This window comes from Podospora pseudoanserina, chromosome 6 (genome assembly GCF_035222485.1).
Source record: "Podospora pseudoanserina strain CBS 124.78 chromosome 6, whole genome shotgun sequence".
Classification (NCBI taxonomy): Eukaryota; Fungi; Ascomycota; class Sordariomycetes; order Sordariales; family Podosporaceae; genus Podospora; species Podospora pseudoanserina.
The window spans coordinates 3390786-3411368 of NC_085925.1; the positions used below are offsets into that span (position 1 = coordinate 3390786).

At 52.2% G+C, this 20583-nt stretch overlaps 11 protein-coding genes across 11 annotated transcripts; 4 read left to right on the top strand and 7 right to left on the bottom strand.

Moving 5' to 3' along the window:
* Positions 1-461: 461 nt before the first annotated feature.
* Positions 462-1503, bottom strand: QC764_608530 (uncharacterized protein; the record flags this gene model as incomplete). The annotated part of the gene is made up of 2 exons (XM_062949337.1): positions 462-1315; positions 1383-1503. 2 exons carry the CDS (start codon positions 1501-1503, stop codon positions 462-464), a joined length of 975 nt encoding a protein of 324 aa, XP_062798061.1.
* A 294-nt stretch (positions 1504-1797) lies between these two features.
* QC764_608540 (uncharacterized protein) lies at positions 1798-4287 on the bottom strand (the record flags this gene model as incomplete). Its single annotated transcript, XM_062949338.1, has 2 exons — positions 1798-3469; positions 3524-4287. 2 exons carry the CDS (start codon positions 4285-4287, stop codon positions 1798-1800), a joined length of 2436 nt encoding a protein of 811 aa, XP_062798062.1.
* A 37-nt stretch (positions 4288-4324) lies between these two features.
* Positions 4325-4753, bottom strand: QC764_0098620 (uncharacterized protein; the record flags this gene model as incomplete). The annotated part of the gene is made up of 2 exons (XM_062941047.1): positions 4325-4437; positions 4669-4753. The coding sequence occupies 2 exons, from the start codon at positions 4751-4753 to the stop codon at positions 4325-4327; spliced, it is 198 nt and encodes a 65-aa protein (XP_062798063.1).
* A 687-nt stretch (positions 4754-5440) lies between these two features.
* On the bottom strand, positions 5441-7394 carry QC764_608550 (uncharacterized protein; the record flags this gene model as incomplete). Its single annotated transcript, XM_062949339.1, is given in 4 exon segments — positions 5441-5557; positions 5613-6787; positions 6858-7275; positions 7290-7394. 4 exon segments carry the CDS (start codon positions 7392-7394, stop codon positions 5441-5443), a joined length of 1815 nt encoding a protein of 604 aa, XP_062798064.1.
* QC764_608560 (uncharacterized protein) lies at positions 6941-9199 on the top strand. Its single transcript, XM_062949340.1, has 10 exons — positions 6941-7598; positions 7661-7711; positions 7764-7880; positions 7941-7959; positions 8029-8151; positions 8207-8229; positions 8288-8325; positions 8378-8402; positions 8461-8993; positions 9050-9199. Exons 1-10 carry the CDS (start codon positions 7548-7550, stop codon positions 9117-9119), a joined length of 1050 nt encoding a protein of 349 aa, XP_062798065.1. The 5' UTR covers positions 6941-7547; the 3' UTR covers positions 9120-9199.
* An 89-nt stretch (positions 9200-9288) lies between these two features.
* Positions 9289-10129, bottom strand: QC764_608570 (uncharacterized protein; the record flags this gene model as incomplete). The annotated part of the gene is made up of 2 exons (XM_062949341.1): positions 9289-9296; positions 9346-10129. 2 exons carry the CDS (start codon positions 10127-10129, stop codon positions 9289-9291), a joined length of 792 nt encoding a protein of 263 aa, XP_062798066.1.
* A 660-nt stretch (positions 10130-10789) lies between these two features.
* Positions 10790-12232, top strand: QC764_608580 (uncharacterized protein; the record flags this gene model as incomplete). The annotated part of the gene is made up of 1 exon (XM_062949342.1): positions 10790-12232. The coding sequence occupies one exon, from the start codon at positions 10790-10792 to the stop codon at positions 12230-12232; it is 1443 nt and encodes a 480-aa protein (XP_062798067.1).
* An 18-nt stretch (positions 12233-12250) lies between these two features.
* Positions 12251-13664, bottom strand: QC764_0098670 (uncharacterized protein; the record flags this gene model as incomplete). The annotated part of the gene is made up of 2 exons (XM_062941048.1): positions 13342-13664; positions 12251-13282 (listed from the first exon to the last, which is right to left on the bottom strand). Exons 1-2 carry the CDS (start codon positions 13615-13617, stop codon positions 12251-12253), a joined length of 1308 nt encoding a protein of 435 aa, XP_062798068.1. The 5' UTR covers positions 13618-13664.
* QC764_0098680 (uncharacterized protein) lies at positions 12850-13330 on the top strand (the record flags this gene model as incomplete). Its single annotated transcript, XM_062941049.1, has 2 exons — positions 12850-12874; positions 12993-13330. The coding sequence occupies 2 exons, from the start codon at positions 12850-12852 to the stop codon at positions 13328-13330; spliced, it is 363 nt and encodes a 120-aa protein (XP_062798069.1).
* A 994-nt stretch (positions 13665-14658) lies between the features above and the next one.
* Positions 14659-15897, bottom strand: QC764_608600 (uncharacterized protein; the record flags this gene model as incomplete). The annotated part of the gene is made up of 1 exon (XM_062949343.1): positions 14659-15897. One exon carries the CDS (start codon positions 15895-15897, stop codon positions 14659-14661), a length of 1239 nt encoding a protein of 412 aa, XP_062798070.1.
* A 1496-nt stretch (positions 15898-17393) lies between these two features.
* Positions 17394-19045, top strand: QC764_608610 (uncharacterized protein; the record flags this gene model as incomplete). Its single annotated transcript, XM_062949344.1, is given in 3 exon segments — positions 17394-17418; positions 17645-18808; positions 18822-19045. 3 exon segments carry the CDS (start codon positions 17394-17396, stop codon positions 19043-19045), a joined length of 1413 nt encoding a protein of 470 aa, XP_062798071.1.
* Positions 19046-20583: the final 1538 nt, after the last annotated feature.

The following is a 20583-nucleotide window of genomic DNA, read 5'->3' on the forward strand; positions in this document are numbered from 1 at the left end:
GAACATCCGCTTTAATGTGTTGTCTGACCAGGCCACCGATTCCAGGCCACCTTCTGAATACCACGTTTTAACTACCGCCGGCGACTTGTACTCTTCAGCAGCTGCATTATACTCATTGCTCCATCTCATTTCTGTCAAGTCGAACACACCAAGGCCGTTGGACCAGGGGTCCGGATCGCGCCAATACCTGTCCGGGCTACGCAATGATTCGTCATAACCCCCTATTGTGATCATTTGTCGTTTCCCAGCCACCACACAGGTGTGATCGTCCCGCTTTGTTCCCGGTGTTTGTTCGACAGGTGCTTTGAAGAAAACAAATCCGGGAAGAGAAAGAACATACACTTCACCCACAGTCTTGGGCGTCTTGGCGGACGACCAGGAAATGCCTCCATATATGAAGCTTTAAGATCAGACCCTGTCAGCAATTGCAGAATTCCCAGCCATATCGAGAAAAAGCCAACTCACATCTCGTACGTCCCATTGTCCCCCTTCACACCAACCACGCAAAATTGGTACCTCGGCGTAGGTATTGCCCCCGTTGTCTGTTGAGAATACCATTTCTTATGAAGCGGATCATAGACGGTGATATTGGTAAATTCGACAGGCCTGTGGTCTGGGGACTCCAAATACGACAGCACAGGCGCTGTTACACCTCCCAGGAAAACCAACAAGCCGTCCGATTGTTCACCCCCACCCCCGAACGGTACGTGGTGAGCACTGCCGCCCCAGAGTGTCCCAAAAGGCCCCATGCCAACCGACGAGGAGTTTGTAAGCTCTCCACTGGCCATCTTGAGCGAAGTAATTCCCGGAACAGCGAGAAATATGTTCTTATCACCATCTGAACTTTGCGGTGGGAGGATGCTCGTGTCGGTATTAGCTGTGCCATATCCTCCAAGCCAGTATCCCACATCTCTGCTTTGGGTCCATGCTCCACGTGATGTACGAACATGTTTGCCCAGAGAAACAGAAGAGATCTTTTCGTGTTTATTCCAAGAGCCACCGCCGTAACCATCCGCTGTGAATTTCCACAGCTCAGAAGGTGGCGGCTGGGTGCGGTACGATGTTATACCACCCCAGATGTAGAACGCCGTCCCGGAAGGATCACGCCAGGCTGCTTGACAGTTGAGGGAAGGTACCGATGGAGGTTTGGGAATCTTATTGAAGGCCACTGTTTGGTTGTTCCAGGATATATTCAGGGGAAGAGAGAGGGTATGGTTGAGGGCGTGGGATGCGCGCTTGTCGGTGGAGTTCTTCCCGTTGTCGAGATGAGACACCTCTCCCCCGTCGATATAAAGATAGTCGCCCAGGACGATGGCTTCAAAGATAACACGTGCGTTAGTAGTCCCATCTCCTGGTTCTTTCGGTAGGTAGGTTTGCCTTACCCGCTGCATGATTACGTCTTAGGAAGTCACTGGTCGGCGGGACATCTTCTGCAAAAGTAAGATAGAAGAGGCGCAACCAAGCAGAGGCTAGAAGTAGTTTTCTCAGCGTCGTTCTTCCCATTCTTGGAAGATGAGATGATGTGTCATCAGGGACGGTCTACCGGGGCTTTGTAGTGAGGAAGAGAGGGGAAAGAGCCGAGATTTGAAAGAGAAGACGAGCTCGGGGTATGGGCAGGATCCGTGCATTGTGCGGCGGGAACAGAAATCTTCAAGTTTCGGGAAAGTTATTTCGGGGCGCATGGCCAAGCGTAGTACATCAAGTCCTTCTCGAGGCTGGTGCGTGCCGTCGGATGTGACGGCAAAAGAAGGCACGTACCGTAAGCACAACATGCATGAAACTGTAAAGTCGATTGTTTTACCCCGACCTCGCCAAGCTTCTCGAACTCGCCCCCAACATCGTCAACCTCTTCACCGCAGTCCCGCCCCCGTTCCTCTCCAAGCTCGTAACATCCTCTTCAAACCCAAACCCAAACTTCAACTCCTTCCCGCCTTGCCCCTCAACCTCAACCATCCCATACCTCATTCTCATCCCCTTCACACCCTCACTCACCCGTCCCCCATCGGCCCCACCCCACTCAACCCTCCTCAACCCCTCCCCCCTAGTCGCAGCAACAAAGCTACTAAACTTCACATTCCTCATCAAACCCCCATTCTCCCTCACAGACAGCACCCCAATAACAACCCCCATCACCGCCAGCCCAATAGAAATACTATACACAATCCACAAATCCCTCACATGGTACGTGTACACATTCCCAACCCTCGACCTCTGACAAGGATACTTCAAGCCCTCCACATCCTCCCTCTGCACATCAGGGTCAATCCCGCTTTGCTCATCTGGCTTGGCAGCCCAAACCACACTGGTAAACTGCGGGTTGGAGAGCATGCTAAGGATGATGTTCTCAGAGTAAAACCTCTGCACTGTCTTCATTAGGTCCCCCACAGGGAAGTAATTATTCGCAACGTCCAATACTTTTGTCTGAATAACATTCGTGTTGGCCATTGGGACTCCGTTGGCGTTTTTCTGGTTGGCTGCTACTGTTCCATTGAGGAAGGAGCGGGCGATGAGGGAGAGGGAGTAGTACGCTGCGGTACGGCGGTACAAACTCTTGTTCTGGGGGAATACGTAGTTTGATTGCGGTGTGGCGGCAACGCTGTCTGCCGTGCCATCTTCTAACTCGATGTCAGGGAGGTAGGTCGTGTTGATGACGGGACGGAGGTACTCCACGTCGAGGACGTTGGTGGAGTGGAGGTTTTCGGTGTAGTTGAACTGGACGATGTAGGATGATTCGTAGTTCTCGCAGGCGAAGAGTTTGGGGGTGAAGGCTTGCTCCCAACCGGGAGAGGAGGACTTTTCAGGGAGAGGTTCCCCCGGGTTTGTGCGGGTGGAATATCCTATCCACACGATGGGATCGGTGCGAAAGGCCCCGAGGTTCTTGGGATAGGGGCGGTCGGTCTTGGGAATTCCGCCCGGTTCGACGTCTTCCATTTGCATGTTGAAGTAATCGCCGCCTGTGGTGAAGGCGTAATAGCTATAGATGCCTTTGGGGAGGAGAAGATCGGTGCTGAACGGTGGAGCGATGCTGCCGGATTGTTGCGTCAGATTTGATGCCTTGGAGCTGACACCGCTTGCGAGCTCGGTACACTTGTAGGCAGGGGCGGTGAACTTGATCTCAAAGGTGCAGTTCCAGCCGCTGCCACAAGTCTCCGCCTGTGCGTTCTTCCGCATCACTGTCTCTCCCATAAAGGCACCAATGGTAAGTGTCTGAGCCAACGCCAGGCCTGGTGCTGTGTAATAGTCGAACCACTCATCGCTGTCGTCGTCATCGGTGGCCTTTTTCGTTGTGTTCCAGATGGAGGCCGGAACCTCGAAATATTTGCCTATCTTGGTTGGATCTCTCCATTCGTCTATTTCTTCAAAGCTGAAGTTGAGCGTCCTGACCCCGGCGCACCTATCCTCGGTAACAATCCGGCTGAGCTCAACCTGAAGAGTGTTGGCAGTCAGAATGACGACGATCGGTGCAATCCTACATCTGTTAGTCTCCAGTACTGCATATAAGTTCGAAAGAAGAGCCACGCACCAAACAAAAAGAGCCAACAGAGCCGCTATCTTAGCCCCTTTGAGCACCTCCCAAGCCCCAAAAGAAGCCAAGCTCTCAGTCATGGAAAACAACGAATCCAACGCCCCAACAGTCATCACCCTCTTCCGCGCCGTTACCCACACCCGCTGATGAGAAGCCTCAATAACCGCAGCACCAAGCCCCGCCTTTGCCCCAAACGCCAACAACGTTCCATACCGCTGCATCACAAGCTGATCCGTTGCGGGCTTGCCATTGAGCGTGCTGTAAAACACATGATGTCCAGCTGCACAAGCAACACCAAAGATGAGGCAGATGTACATCGCCCACTTGGAGCGTCTTATCCGACCGAAGAATGACGGCCCGGCAGGCCCGGGATGACCACGATCAGGCGGAGAAGACCCGTCATGATGTTGAGTTGCTGGTGTTGGACTGATGACTGACTTGAGGAAACCCTGCTTGGCTGGTTCTTGTACTTCGTCGAGCATGTGGTACCCTCCGCTGCGATACGGCCTGGATAAAGGGTTGTGGTCGCTGAATGGATCTTCTCTGGCGGGCCGCTGGGTGCCCAAATCCCCCATTTCTACCCCATCCCTCCCATGTCCCCAAGGGGCGGTTGGTGAATGCTGTGGAACATTTCGTTGATGTTGTGAGAGGGACTCCCACTCAAGTGGGGTAGCAGCTGGGAGGTTGGAGATCGATCCGGACTCGTTTAAATGATCCCAGCTCAGCCCTCGATAGTCATATTCAGGTCGCTGAGCGGCCATTCAAAAGTCAAAGAATATGCGATGCGGGCCGGGTTGCTCAATACAGATTAGAAGTGTCCAAGTGCTGGCGTGGATAGATTGGCGGAAGGGGGATGATATTGGGAATGTGAGGTACGGTAGGTGGACGAAGGGCTGCCTTGATTCGGGGATCTGAGCTAGGAGGATCGGTGTAACGTCAGCCACTCCAATGCTGGTGCTGTCATTGGCCAGACCCAGGTTGACAAACACCAACAACTTGACCCAACTGATCATGAAGGGGCGGGTTGACTTACAGTTGGGAACAAGTTCAATGCATCGGTCAGCTTCTTTGGGTTGCTTGGGAATAGAAACTCAGTGATATGGTACCTACCTAGCTGACAAGCCGAGCTTCAGATTCCTTACTCTCAATGGGTGTGACCTTTGTTTGCAACATGCCACGTTTTGTTGCTGGCTTGTTGAAGACCTTGAAGGAGATGGGAGTCGACATGCTTGTCAACGATGAACTTACAGCTGATGTGTGGTTTCTGGAGATGTGGCAAAGAGCTTTGCCCAATCCACGAACCATGGGAGCCAATTGGTGGAATTGTCGAACGCGCTCCTTTGTTAGCTGACATGTGCGAATTTTGGCAAAGCGCGTTGTCTGGCGGAGGTTGGCTGGGTCGGTAATCCCTCGGAACTTTGCTTCCTCGCTATCTGTCCAACAGTGTGAAAGAATGGTATATCGAATTGATTGGGGGTTCGGTCTTAGATGTCCGTGGGTTGCATCGTTTTGGTGTTAATGAGCCGCATGTAGTCGTATGGTTGACTACTGTCAAGATCGGAATTTGGATTTGAGATGACGAAAGCAAACGAAGACTGAACAATAAAAGGAAAGAGCGAACACGACACAAATGAATTTCTGCCTCACGCGCTTCCTTCCTCGCTCCAGCCGATGTGGCTTGCTTGGGAAGGACCCTGGCCAATGATTGCCGGCATAAGCCGCACAACTCTGGCAGCGCCTCGTTTGCATTATGGTCAAGATATGCTCTTTTCAAAACGCCTACACATTGCTGCATTGGTAGGTAAGTTTAAGCGTTTCATCCGCCGACTTTCCAATCGTAACTATCAAAACACGACCTCCTCCACAGACTTCGCGAGCTGTGCTTGATCGTGCGTTTACCGCTGTGCCCAAGTCTCACAACTCCCTCCTGGTGACTACAACATTCATGTCACTCTGGATGAACACGGCCGCGTTGAAGGAGGTCCAAGGATTTGTAGGATCAACCAGAGTAACATCGAACCGGCGAAGAAGCTGCATAGTTGGGTGTTAGTAAGAGCATATGGATTTTGCAGGGTCAACTGCTCACCTCAACATAAGCTTTATTGAGCTCAATCTGTGCCACTGTCTTCCCTAAACACTCCCATCGACTGCCTGATGCAAACTCCATCATGACAGTCTGGTCCATGGTCCGATACTTTTCTGGCTCAATATCCAGCCATCGCTCAGGCCTAAAGACATCCGCATCCTCCCCAAAGATCTTTTTACTTCTCAAGAAGCTGAAAGGGGCCCACGCAATGATGGTTCCGGCGGGGATGTGAACTCCACAGACAACCTGGTCCCTATCAGAGACCTTGGGGAGGGCAGCGGTCGCTGGCGGCCACATTCGGAGGCCCTCCCGAATGACGGCCTGAAGGTATGGCAGATTCCTGGCCTCGGTGTCTGTGATGGGTGAGGAGATGCGACCTTCGCGGATGCCAGTGTCAATTTCGGCCTGTAGACGGCGGTAGACGAGCGGGTTGGTGATGATGAAGAGCAATGTGGAGCGAATGGCTGTAGCTGACGTGTCGGAGCCGGCAATGATCTGTACCACGGTCTCGCCTTCCGCTTCTTCCCTGGTGAGGCCATTGGCGACGAAGGAGCCGAGCATATCGCGCTTGATCAAGGGTTTGTCCCCGTAGCGTTCGGCAACCGCTTGCTGGGCCGTCTTGACAACAGTTCCGATGCCAACTACCCTGTCGATGTCGGGCATCAGAAACTTGAGGCGAGGTGACTGAATCAGCTTCAGGAGCCAGGGCATAAACCCTATCGTGAGCATGATGGGAAGCGTGCTCTCAGTGGTCTGAATGTAGCTGAACAGATCCTGATCGGCGGCGAGGTAGCCCAGTTCCTTGCCAAACGCCAATGCAGAGATGACGTCCAAGGTGAAATACTGTACTTTGCGCGCCAGGTCGACGGGCTTGAATTCGGTCTTGCTTGACAGATACTTGGTCTCTAGTAGTGACACAAGACCAGCGACTTGTCTGTCGATGAGCTCATGGAGGTTGTCGACATCTTTGCCGCCGTAGCCTGGCATGAGCTTTGCCCTCAGCTTTTCGTGAACCTGGTCATCCGTGGTTGAGAAAGCATTGTCCTTGTAGGGGTCAAAACGAAAAGCGCGGTACCAAAATGGTCGCTTCCACGCTGAACGGACTCCCCAAATACGTCTCAGCTCTTCGGCGTCGCCGCAGACGACCCAATTGGGTGCGATCTTTGCGATTGGACCTGTGAAATTAATGTCAGTCAGTGGATGGATATGCAGCAAGGACAGGTAGGTCAGCACGGGGTGGAATACCATATCTTGTGTTTGCATCCTGAAGGAGGAAGCAAAATCGACCGCTGAGCTGGGCGCGTATCATCCACAGGTCGGTCCATCCAGCCCAGAATGGCCCAGGGATATGCCGTGTTCTAACAAAGGACTGGACCCGAGTGGCGATGACAAAGCAAAGTAAGAGGGCCGTCCCGATGAGGGCTACGGTCGAGGAAGGTAGCCATGACATGGCAGAATCTCGCATTTCTGTACCGTGTGGAAAACAGCAGTTATGGGAACACAAGCTGGGTTCCGTCGTGTCACATGGTGGGCATTTCATTTCCACGATAACCACGGCCTGTTTTTGAGGTGTGCTGTGGTCCAGGGCTTGGGGATGCTTGTTGGCTTTGCAGCAGCTAGGGTGTATGTGCACTACTGCAACAGCAGAAGTGTGCTGGACCACCTGGGACCAATTACCGATGGTCCTTGTTGGTTTGTTGGCGTTCTGAGCGTGTGATAGGGAAGCGGGGGACCCGCATATGTGTCAAGCCACACCGGCAACCGGGGGCATGTTCCGTTCATTGTCTGGGATGTGGCTACCTCAGCTCAGCATCCCCTATCTAGCCGCTCGTCGTTTTCCTTGTTCTGGCCGAGCGACCACCACGACTCCGCTCTTTCGAACTCTTACGGACCATCAAACCCAAGTCGAGGCCGGATCAGAAACACAACAAGATCATGCCTCAAACACCGCCAGAGGATGTCCGTCATCAGCACGAAGTCGAGCTTGTATGCCCAATTCACCTTTTCCCCGCAGTCCGGGGGATTTGCCACCTAATCTTTGACATTAGGGACCGTCAGATGCTCATGATGAAGAGGGTTACGACTCAGGTGTAGACGATGTATGTTTCACTTCTTCGTGTCTCAAGACTCTCCGATCCTGACCGACTGTAGGCGTCAAGACGTAGTAGTCTCACCTCTCTACGATCTAGCATTTTTGAGTTCTACGAAGAGAACGGACGGACCTACCATTCTATGAGCGCTGGTAAATATTTCATGCCGAATGATGCAGTAAGCCATGTGCGCGCCGTCCCGCCATTACATCGTGCTAAATCATATGTTCACTTATAGTCCGAAGTTGAACGGCTGGGTAGGTCCACATGCAGCTGGGGGCAAATGCCCGTCGGCTACGTTAGCTGACTTGGCAACTTCTAAACAGACTTGCAACACCACCTTTTCAGATTGACTTTTGACGACCAGATATGCCTTTGCCCAAAGAAAGACGGCGCCAAACGAGTGCTTGATCTCGGCACCGGAAGTGGCATCTGGTGTATCGATTACGGTAAGGCTTCTGGCTTCGTTTCCACGCAGAAAGCTAACTGATTGGGATGCAATAGCGGATCAGCACCCCGAGGCAGAAGTGCGTTAGCCTCGTTTGTTTTCTATTTCTTTCAACCCGATTGCTGACCATCCTAAAGGTCATCGGTGTAGACCTAAGCCCAGTTCAACCGGACTTGTGCGTATACATCTGCCAAGACCTTTGACAGCACCGCTTACCCTAGATCTAGCATACCGCCGAATTGTTCCTTTGAGGTACATCTCATAAGACGACCATGCAATAGCATGTATGGAATGAAGCTGACATTTCCAGATTGACGATCTCGAAAAGGAATGGACATGGTCCAAGAAGTTCGACTTCATTATCAGCCGCTTCATGACAGGCAGCTTCGCCGACAATGCCTCCATAGTCAAAAAGGTCTACGACCAGCTGGAACCCGGCGGTTACTTTGAAGCACAGGACATGGCTCTGCCAATTGGCTGTGATGACGGCACCTTCACTGAGGACTCTGGCCTATGGATATGGATGTCATGGCTCATGAAGGCCATGGAAGCTATGCATCGACCTTTCTCAGCTGCACAAAACTGGAAGTCTATGATGGAGGAAGCCGGGTTTGAAGACGTCGTCGAGTACATCTACAAGTGGCCAATCAATGGCTGGCCCCGTGACCCCAAGTACAAGAGGCTGGGCCAGTGGGCACTTTATGACATGGACCAGGTCATGGAGGCGGCCATCTTAGCGCCTCTTACGAGGGCAATGGGCTGGAGTCAAGAAGAGGTGCTGTTGCTAGCTGCTGACGCGAGGAAGGTGTTGAGAGATCCGAGGGTGCATGCTTACTGGCCCATGTGAGTGATCTTTGGATGGTACAATACGGCGGGCGATGCTGACCCCAATCCTGCAGATATGTTGTTTATGGCCGCAAACCGTTCTCTTCGAAACAGAAGTCGAGTGTCGACAAGACTGCCGCTTAGGGTCCGCAGGTTGATCGAGGGAAGTACAAAGGATAGCTGCGGGATATGAAAATAAGAATGTGTTGTTGCCATTTGCAGACCACGCACTCCCTCTTACATCACAGCTTTGCTCCCTCGCTTACCTTCTCATGCAATGAACACATCCCTATTTTCGACTCCCTCGCAAAATCTACCACCCTCATTAGATCATCCTTTCCTGTGCTTCCTACTCTTTTCACAAGTTCACTCAGCTCTTCCTGATCCCCCCTCGACACAGCCCTCACAGCCCTCTCCACCCACTGAATCCTCTCCCCCGTCCACCCCCTCCTCTTCAGCCCCACAGCGTTAACCCCCACCGTCCTCCCTCTATACCCCTTGACCATACTATACGGCAAAACATCCCTGCTCACCACCGTCGCCCCCCCAACATAGGCGTACTCCCCAACCCTCACAAACTGAACGGTCCCTCCCATGCCCGCAAAAATCGCTCCCCTCCCCACCGTTACATGCCCAGCCAGGAGGACCCCGTTCACGAGGATGACCTCATCCCCCAAGACACAGTCGTGAGCAACGTGGCTGTTGGCCATGAGTAGACACCCGTTTCCTATCACTGTTCCTTTGGCCGAAAAGCCGACGTTGCAGGTTACGCCCTCGCGGATGGTGCACGAGTTTCCGATGGTGAGCTTGCCGGTGTTGGGAGGTTGGGATTTGTCGGCTAGGGCTTGGGAGGGGCCGCCTAGGACGGAGAAGGGGTGGATGGTGCAGTCGGTGCCGAGGGTGGTGTTGGAGGGGATGGAGACGTGGGAGAGGAGGGTGGTGCGGGCGGAGATGGTGACGTTGGGGCCGATGAGGCAGAAGGCTCCGACGGTGGCGGTTGGGTGGATGAGGGGGAGGGAGGAGGGGTGGATGAGGGAGGAGGGGTGGATGAGGGAGGAGGGGTGGATTCGAGGGGTGGGATGATGTGGTTGTGTTGATGGGAGGGGTGGGAGCGTGATTGCTGGTTGATTGGGAGGGATGTTTGAGTCGTCCATTGTTGTTGATGGTGGTGGTGAAGGAGAGGCGGGTGAAGAGGATGGCTGTTTTATAGGTTTAAAGAGGCAGTAAGTACCTAGTTTAAACTTAGTTTTCTCCTCACCAAACACTTCGCTTGGTCTGGGCCATAACCCAAATTGGCACTTGAATGAGCAGTTGTGGAGGTGCCATCGGAACTAGAAGCTGCCATGCATGGCACTAGGAGATGATGGAACTGTCTGATAAGAATGGCCGAGGTAATAAACAAGTTAACGATAGACTTCTAGGTACATTCTGGGATCATCATTTTGCGTGTGATTCATGGACTTGCGGATTACCTAAAGTACAAGTGACTCTCTAGGTAGGAGCAACTTTTATTTGCGTAGACTGATCCAGGTTTCATGAGATGCAAGGTAATTTTTGATCGGACTGGTTTGGTATAACTTATTTCAACAGGTATTTTGGCCATTTTGGAGTTGTCTAGGTAGACATTCCTAAAGTCCTTTCAGATACACGTGCATAAAGCTCGTCCATTTGATATCACAGCTCACATCGTGGCCAGGGCTCTAAACACCCAATGCCAAGACACCCACTAATTGCAATTTCCAACCCCTGACTGGACTTTTCACTTCTCACTGAGCAACAGCGCCACCCTACTGCCACTACAAATATCTTGATCAATGGCGCGAGCAACCCAATGGCATGCAACCATTGCCATTTATATCTTTTTCCTACCTACGATCTTTCTACACCTTCACATCAGAATGAGTTCCGAATTTGACCCGCATTCTCTGCAACACTCCTCTTCTGAAGAAGAAGCCATTGAAAAATGGAACCCCCGCCCCATAGTCAGCGACCCATCCCACTGCGCTGAGCTTTATAACCTCCTACTCTCCAGATACATCGCCGCTATCCCATCTGAATTCCACTCCCAAACCCACCCTCCAACAACAACCGCCCTCGAAACAACCCTCTTCCCCCGCTTCAGTACCCTCCACCCAGCCTTCTTCTCCAACATGGAAGACCCTCACTCCCACCCATTTCACATTCTGCTCTCCCAGCTGCAGACAAGCTCCCCATTCCAACGGGACGCAATCCTCTCCCCGTTCTTCATCCAACCAGAACCCGACTTGCTCGTCCCCTCAGAGGCGTACCACTCTCTCTTCCAGATCGACTTTGAAGAGGCGCTCGAACAACAAGGCCGGTGTCTCCTCTTGTTCCTCCCCGGGAACATGGACTTCACCGGCGAGCCACCCTACGACGAGGGACTGGTGCTCGATGCCGACACCCTCGAGGCGACATGGCGCCACGGGATGGACGGCCTGCCGGAGTACCCCGGTCCAAGCTGGATCCCCCTCCATGTTGTTTTGGAGAAAGAACGGGAAAAGTGGGAGAGGGGGGAGTACTACTTTGACGAGGAGCAGATGAAGGTTGAGCAGAGAGGCTGGACAGAAATCGGGCTAGACGAGACAGTTCAGGCTTGGGAGGGCTTGCTGAAGGCGATCGAGGACAAGGGTGGGACGGGAGGGGAGTGGGATGAGCCGCTGAGATTGGAGGATGAGGATATTGAACGGTACAAGGTCAGTCGGTTCGCCAAGGAGTTTCTGAGCAGGTCCAAGAGGCCAAAGTTCAAGTTTATTGGTCCGGGAATCACGGTGTTCTCGCCGGAGAGTTGGCTCGAGGTTTATGGGTCCGAACCGGAGAATTCTGAGCGGAGGTTGAACAGGAATGGTGCTGAATACAAAAACTGGCCGACTTTGGTTTTCCCGTCTGCTTACCAGGTTGGATCGCCCTTTCATCAGTGGAGCCCCGGGTATTACAAGGCTGCACTTTCTGAGATGGTTCACCGTCGGACGGGTGTTTATCTCAATGGATGGGATCATCGATACGCCGAGGCAGCTGAGCTGGTGAGCGGATCAGCTGATGTTCCTCGAGGGATCACGTCTTTTGACAGGCCGCCACCATGGGGACCAGTACGAGGGACCCGTCTGGCACTAATCTTGCGGCACTGGACCACGTTGGTGGAAGATGGGACGTGGGAGGTGGGCGTCGACGGTGTTGCAGAACATTTGACTTGGTGGAATGATGACAATAAAGTGAAGGCTCAAGTGAGGCGTGTTTAGGAGTGCTCAAGGCATCCCCTAAATAGACGTCAGGATCCAAATCGCCGACTGACTGACCAGCCTGGGCGGACACCACAATGCGCCAGGAAGAGTAAGAAAGTGTGTCCAGTAGACCCATGCGGCGGAGTAAACGGGAATATAAATGAGAGACCCCCATATCACCCACCAAAACCGGATGCCGCCCATCGATGGCGGTGATCGGCGCCGTATCACCTTTTTTGTTTCCGGGTCTTTGTCCACAGTCTCCTTCCAACCCCAAGTTTCACCTGTGATACGCCATATTGGAACTCCCACTGAAATGGCGACCAACATAATGCCAGGCGCCGCAAACATGAATCTCAGCGGTGGTTGCATGTACTGCTTGATGACTTCGTTTGGAAACCTCTCCCAGGTCACACCGATGAACACCGCAGCGGAGATCTGGAAAATAAATTCGACCAGGGCAGCCGAAACGTATGCGTCAACATAAATGTGCTCTTTCTCTTTGCGGCCGTCTTTTTCCCACGCAAGGGATATCTTCTCATTCTCTTGCTCTTGTTCTTGCTCAAGTCTTGTGTTGCCGTCAGGGAACCTCCGGCCCCCCACGGAAAACGATGTCCGCAGGATAGCGAGCCACCATGCCTTTAGTCTGGGCCTGGACAGGTAAAGAGCAAAGACCTTTAAAAATTCCAGATGTTCGTATCCCTCAGTTCTGACGACTAGAAGAGCCGCACCGACATTGCCTGTCACTTGCAGGACAAGCCACATCAACCATGTCCAGTATACTTTTTTGCCCCCCCGCTTGCCGAACAGATGACGCGAGGCTCTGTACAGTATTGGCCTTGCCGCGGTGACGATCAGGAGGACCGCCAGGATAACATCCGTGGCAGCAAAGGTTGCAATTGTAGCTCCGGCGTTTGGACATTGGTCGGGACTGGTGATGTTTCGAGGCGCGATGATCCACTCGACAGGTATAGGAGGGAGGGCAACTTTGGTGTCGTTTCCAGTGTTGAGCTCGCTGGGGGTGACGATGACGACGGGATATTGTCCGGAGTTGCCACGATCAAGGTACTATCAGCAAGAAGGTCCATCAGCAAATGTGGCTCAAATCCTGTTTGATCCTGTCATACCGGCACTGTAGCTGGGTCACCAGGAACATATTTGCCTGCTGACTTTGCGCCGGCAGCGGCAACGTCAGGAGGAGTTGTTACGATCACTCCTGGTGTTGTTCCCCATACGGGGACAGGTGCCGGGGCTGGGGCTGGTGCCGGGGCGGGAGCACCCCAAGTTTTGCCAACAGTCGTGCCTGCTGTGCCCGATGTGCTCCCGGTGCTGCCAGTGCTGCTGCCTGAGCTACCACCACCTGTTGAAACCCTGGGAGATGGACGAGTTATGATGATGCCCATGTTCAAACTGTCAACAGAAATGAAGGCTTTGAACTAAACTACCGAATCATAACCACTCGACACCGCGCGAAGATGGTGGGCAATAAGTATCACCTATTTATCTCCGCAGCTAATGTACTACCCAACTACTACGACAATGATGGGAGACCTCAGCCGCATCTGCTAAACACCCGTGCCGCAAAACTGCATGAGTCTAATTCATGGACATGCCCAAGGATGGGTAACACGATCTTTGGTTTAATCTAAAAGCTTCTTCTCATAGGATAGTTTCTCGTGGCAAGCTGAGATATGATAGAGAGGTGGGTAACACTGAGACACTCGAAGCTGATGGCCCATCACCTGGTCTAAATGGACTTGGACCTGCCAACTTTTCTTGAGTGGCGCAGTAAGGCTCGGAGTGATTAGTCTCCCTACCACCCAATGATGAGAGGTTTCTCCCCAGCAAGCCAGGCCAGTCCCCCACCATCTAAGCAGCAATGGCAATCACATCTTTCGACATCTTCCGTTTCTTCACACCATCGTTAACAACTTGTCTTGTATGGCTTAAGGGAAGGATGGTTACTTACAGTGAAACATACTGAAAGAATCAAGCCAACAGCGCCTCCTACATACACAGGAATGAACACCTTTTGCAAAGCCAATACGATGGCTTGGATTGCGGCAATTCTCGACTCTTCTGACAGTGACTGGAAGTACTCTCCGCTATGCCCTGACAGGGCCAATTGCAATGTGTTTCGTGGGACGCCGGGAAGTGCCACCATGAGATTTGCGATGGCATCGTTGACGAACACTGCCCCAGCAATAGCCAAGCCAAAGGCGATGCCACCCTGTTGCCCGAGCATAACAAAGCTGATGCCGTACGCCATTTCCTCAGGAGGTACTAAAGTCTGAATGACAGCATATCCCGCCTGGGCAAAGGCACCGGTTCCAAGGCCAATCAGGATCTCAAAGCCGTAAAGGTGAGACTCTGGCGTGCTGGCTTCTATCCTTGCTGAGCAGACGAGACATGTTAGTTACTTCATCTTGAGACACACAAACAGATCACTTACATAACAGCACGCCTCCCACAAGCGCTAAGATACTGCCGGTAATATACCAAGGTTGGAAATATTCCCATCTCACCATCAGGTGTCCATTGATCAAAATAGCCGCACTCAAGGTGAAGATGAGAGGCAATAGCCTGACAGCTGCTTCGGTCGGGCTATCTCCCCGGGTGAACTGGAAGTATAGTGGGATGTAATAGATCGGAATGAATGCGGCAGCATTGATGGCAGCTGCAGAACAGAACAACAAGACCAGATTCCACCTTCTCAAAAAGTGCGTTGGGAAGATCTTGTCGCCCTTATCCCTTAGTCCAAAGTTCCAGCTCTGCTGCACACCAAATGCTCCAAACAACACAAAGGATACCACGAACAACGCGATGATGTTGCCGCTATTCCACTCGTATAGGGCACCACCCAGATTGATTGCCATAACCAAAGTCGTAATCGCCGCCACGCTCAACAACGTCCCTCCAAAATCGACTTTCTTGACCAGTTCCTGGCTCGAGGTTTCCCGTGGCTGGGGCTTGTACGACGGAATCCAAAACAGATACACCGGTGCGAACAAACCGGCAATGCACAAGTTGATGTAGAAAGCCCACCTCCACGTTGCCGGGCTCTCCACGAACGCGCCGCCCACCACAGGCCCGAGCACGGTACCGACTCCCCAAACCAAGCCCACAAAGCTGAGATATGCAGGTCTTTCCATGTTGGTGGTTGTCGCACTCAACAGGTTCATCGTCCCGAGGTACATCCCGTTACCGCCCATACCAGCCAACACCCTCCCCACAATCAGCGCGTCCATCGACGGTGCCGCTCCGCAGATGGCAGATCCGATGTTGAAGAGGACGGTGGAGAAGATGTACAGCCATTTTGCGTCGAAGAGGCTGTAAAGTTTTCCAAAGGGCAGGACAACGCTTACGCCACCGAGTAAGAAGCCGACGGAAAGCCAAGGGAGTTTGAGGCTGTCGCCGAAGGCGTTAACGGCGGCGGGGGTAATGTCTGCTACTACTGTGTTGTCGAGGGAGTAGAGGAAGATGGAGGATAAGATTGCGATGACGACCGAGATCCACTTGAAGCCGTGGATGTCGCGGGGTGGTGGTGCTGGTTCTGTGGTGTTGGGGTTGGGAATGCCAGCTTCGACTTTGGTGGAGTCGGAGTCGCTTCCTGTGCTGCTTGTTAGATGGTTGTTGTGGGATTTCTCCCTGAGGGAGGCCGTGGCGGATGCTGAGGAGGACATCTTCACGCTGTGAAACAGAGAGCAAAACAAAGGCACTTTTGGGATAAGTGAACATCAGCTGTGAGGTGTAAAAGGGCGTGTCTCGTTTCTTTATTTACCTGCAAATAAGAAATTATCGTTGCAATGGCTAATCCGGTCCCGTCGGTCCATCTTCAGCAACATACCTGCCTTGACTGATCCACTTATTCTCAGATGTGTATGCAGATCAGTTTCGAGGTATGGAGTTTATGTAGATGGGTAAGCTACTCTAACTTCGAGAAGCCCCCACGCAGCTCACCAAGTCGTGGTGATCGGATCAGTCCCACAAAAAGCCCTCTTGTCGTTTCATCCGAACCAGCAAACAAGAAGAGATCTGAAAAAGAAAAATGGAGATCATCTTGGCTACCGGAACATTTCTTCCGACTTTTGTAGATTAGATGCTCTTCAACTGTACGGTTCGTTGCTGTTAGATGTCATGATAGGGCATGCGAAGTGTCCGCACTCCTAGCGTCGTTGAAGACGTATGCTCTTGTATCACAAACTCCGGTCCTTCTACCCATGGTTCTCAGCTGCTACGCCGCAATCCTTCCCGGCAACCCAAAGCCCGGAGATGGCATCTGAGGCGCCTGTGCAAGCGATGGATGGCAGCAAAAAAGACAGTGATCGACATATTCCGATAAGATGTCGTATATCAAAGCTTATCACTGACTTGACGTGTACGATGCAACGTTCGTGCCATTTTGTCGGGTTTGGACCCATCAAGTGAAGCACAAGTCAGGTCCCCACTTGGTGGCGACCCCTATTACCCCTGAATGGTGAGGATCAGCTTGCCAAGACCTCAGGGGCGCGAAACCACATTTGGAAGTTTGAGTGCCAAGTCCAGGTTGGACTGCCGGTGTACAATCGAGACACTGTCTGGTGAACCCTAGACGGTATGCTGGTGTGAAGTGGATGCATTCGGAGCTTGTGCCAATGAAAAGTTTCTGAGAGTTGTCTTGTTATAATGTGTTTGCTGCCCAACATGGACCCACAAGCGCAAGCGCAACTTCGAGACTACCATTTACCCAACAATGCATTATAAGCTAGCCAAGAGATAGCAATGGGGGAAAACGGGGCAAGCTCTCACTCTGAATTTTGCCTGATGGTAAGTTCTGCTTAAATCACGGACAGAGGTATTATGAATCCACGTCGAGCATAGAGTCACTCTGTGGGCCAGCACACTGATACAGTTTGTCTTCCTTCACTCACTGTGGTTGAGCAGAATTTCCTGATGGTGATGCAACAGCCCAACGGCCGCCTTGGACTTGGCTGCATGTTGGTAATTGGTCATGCTAAAAGGGCCCAAATGGGCCCATTCCACTTCGCACAGGCGTTCCATTCTGGTATTCGAGAACAGGAAGAATTTTGCGACGGAATTTAATGATGCTAGCTCTAGGTATGCTAATAGCCAAGGCCAAATGATGCCCGACGGCCTTGGGATTCTGATGGGTGTTGATTCGCTGGCTGGCTCTCCCAAGATGTCGGACTCGAGATATCAAACAAGTAAATAAGCAATGTCAGTCCGCCTTAGTTCAACTTGTTTTTCATAGGCTGTTTGAGTGAGCAGGCGACTTTCGACAGTTTTGTTTTAAATACTGTTTATAGTGATCGACCGGACAGCAGTTAGAATCAGTTCATAATACGTTGCTCCTTCAAAGACTTTACCACGGTAGGCTGATATCACTGAAGGGATGAAATCTTGTGATTGGCTGACCTACTGGCATGCTAGATATCACCATGCCTCACTCGACAACCCACCAACAGCCATTCATCATGGTCCCGACCCGCCAATATTATCAAAGCCCGGATACATTCCTCTTGAACAACATTGTCGACATCAACAAGCTCCTGAAGACCGCTGTCTCATCCAGCCTCAAAGCTGTCCCAGCTGTAGGTTCGCTGCTGGGGAGCGTCGTCAGCGCACTCTGGCCAGAGAAAAGCCAGCCCACCCTGCAGTGGGACAGAATCGAGAAGGATGTGCGCAGGGTCGTTGAGGGCCTTCTGGACAAGGACAAGGCCAACACTCTCCGGCAAAAGATTGACTCCCTCCATGACTTGATCGACGGGTACAACAAAACCGCTTATGGCGGACGACAGAAAGGCGAGAAGCTCACCTTCCTCCTTGGCTGGTTCACCGTCACCCGGCGCGAGTTCACCGAGAACGGCACACCTTGGCTGACGTTGCAATATTTTGTTCCTCTGGCCACGCTCCATCTCACGCTACTCCGCGAACAACTGCTACGCTGGGACAAGCTTTACCCCGACGACACAATGGATGAGGTGCGGCTCCGCCGGGAACTCCAAGATGCGATCACCATCTATACCACCGCTGCCGAGCAGATCCGCGACAAGTGCTTGAAGTGGCGTATGGATGAGCGTATCATCGTGACAGAAGATGAAGCTTATGACTGGTGTTTGGTTGGTCGTCAATGGCGCAAGTTTGTTCGCGACCTCGAAACCCAGTTCTCCCAGACGATCTCATGGGGCCCTGAGATCGGTCCAAGCAGAGGGTACCGTATTGAAGAGGAGGTGAACAGATACGTGCAGGATTTGCGCGACACGGCTGGTGCTGTCTACCGACAACAGATTGATGACATCCTCGCGCCTTCACTTCAGTGGCCACAGTTTGATAAGGTGGGCACGTATGACCCAGTGAGGCGGGTCATCATGGCTGGCACAACGGGACCCATGTGTGCCGGTATCTCTTCCGGAATGTGGCACTTCAACGACCGGGAGTTTGCAAGGGAGCATGGGCCCATCACCAAGGTAGTTGTCCATGCCTGGGATCGCGTTGATGGCTTCGAGGTCTGGTATGGCGGTGTCAGTAGCGGTCTCCGCGGCAGGCGCGGTGGCTCGCAGAGGGAGTTGGAAGTTGGAGACTCGGGAGTCAATTGTTTGCGTGACAGGTCACGCCGGGCAGTGGCTAGACTCGGTCAGTTTCTTTGTGAGCCCCAACAAGCATATCAACGGTGGGAATGGTACGGATAATTTCCGTATAGGTTTCGCAGAGGATTGCCCTTCAAACGAAACGGACACACTCCGCTTGGATTATGTCTATGGCTGGTCCAACAGCGGGAGCGGTTTTATCGAGGGTTTTGGCGCTGTCTTCTGCCGGGTGGAGATCATGTAAATAGAGGCGCCAGGTGCTCAAGCTTCCATGTCTTGATTGGTGTCAGAAGAAGATATGACTCAAGCGTGTTTGTCAATAATTACTGGGCTCTCTGGTTCTGATATCTACCTAGTGTGGAGTCCCATGTAAATGCAGCAAATAGTCACTATCAAGCATGGGTAGGTAGTAGGGTTGTTGCCTTGCTAAATTCTTCCATATGAACATGTAGTCAGCCCCTCAATGCACTTCAGTTTGAAGGACATCACCGGGCAAGCAACCCAACTGATTCTTTCAACTCAGAGAGCCAAGTCTCCAATCATGCCAGTGACCCACAACCTCCAGAACTTTCAAGGTCGCTTGGACTTTATCCACGACTTGCTGCCGAGATTCAGCTTCAGCGTAAGTATACTCCACCGGTCTCTCACACATGAGTGGCCCTCAAGCTGGCATCGCTTCTACATCACAGAGCAGTGTGGAGGTGAAACCTGTTCACTAAGACCCCGTGTTCCCATTCAAGTACAAGAGCTTCGTTTATCTCATCTCCCTGGCATCAGCCCTTGAATCTGATTACTACCTGCATGGAGAAAATGGGCCTTTGCAACCCGGTTGCGTTGCCATCCCGAAAGGTACCAAGGAACTGATTCTGCGCCTCACCAACCTAGAAACTGAAGGCATGAGCCGAACAGGCCGTGTTGAGAACAAGTCGCCATGACGAAGCTAGCTTCGTCGGCTCTCAGCTCTTACCAACCCAGCATTGTGCCACACATTTATACCTGGGGAGGCACATCCGGAGGCTCAGCTCAGCGATGGAATCTCCAAGAGCACTGTCAGGATATGAAGTGTTCCATCCATTCGGGGAGCTGGATGCTCACCAGAAGAGACATTTGTTTAGTGGAATGACCAAGATTCTGAAAAGGATTCAAGACTTTGAGCTCCTTCCAAGCATCAAGAGCTTCGGGGACGTGACCTTTGACGAACCTGGCGAGATCGTTAGCGCAGCCACTTCTCTTGGTTACCTTGCTCCATGGCAAACGTATGCAGAGTATTTCCAAAACCAACTGGAAGTTGCTTTAAAGTCACCAGATGCCAATGAGTACATCAAACAATGGCACGCCGATAGTCTTCGCCAACAAATTGAGGAGTTTTTTAGCGAACGGGGGTGTTGCGTCTCAATTCAAATCCCTGGCCTCAGCAGCAGAGAAGGTCATTGTTCACGGCACTTTGAGTACGTCCTACTCCGGTTCTTTCTGAATTCAAAGAGTTGATACCCATCTGCTAATATTGTCATCTCGCATAGGCACTATCGATCTTTTGTTTGATCCTCAATCTGGCCGTATAACTGCCCTTCTCGACTATGACCTGCATTTCTCACCCCACGCTTGGATTCCTCAGGTCATTTTACTCTCCACACGAGGGATTTCCAGAATTTCCAACGTGGACCGACGACACAAGCAGTAAGCAGTGGTTGCTACGAAAAGCAAAACTTGAGGGTTTCCCCCATCTCCTGCCAGCCACAACTGATGATGGTGTCCACTAGGAAGATGCAAAGGCCTGGGAAG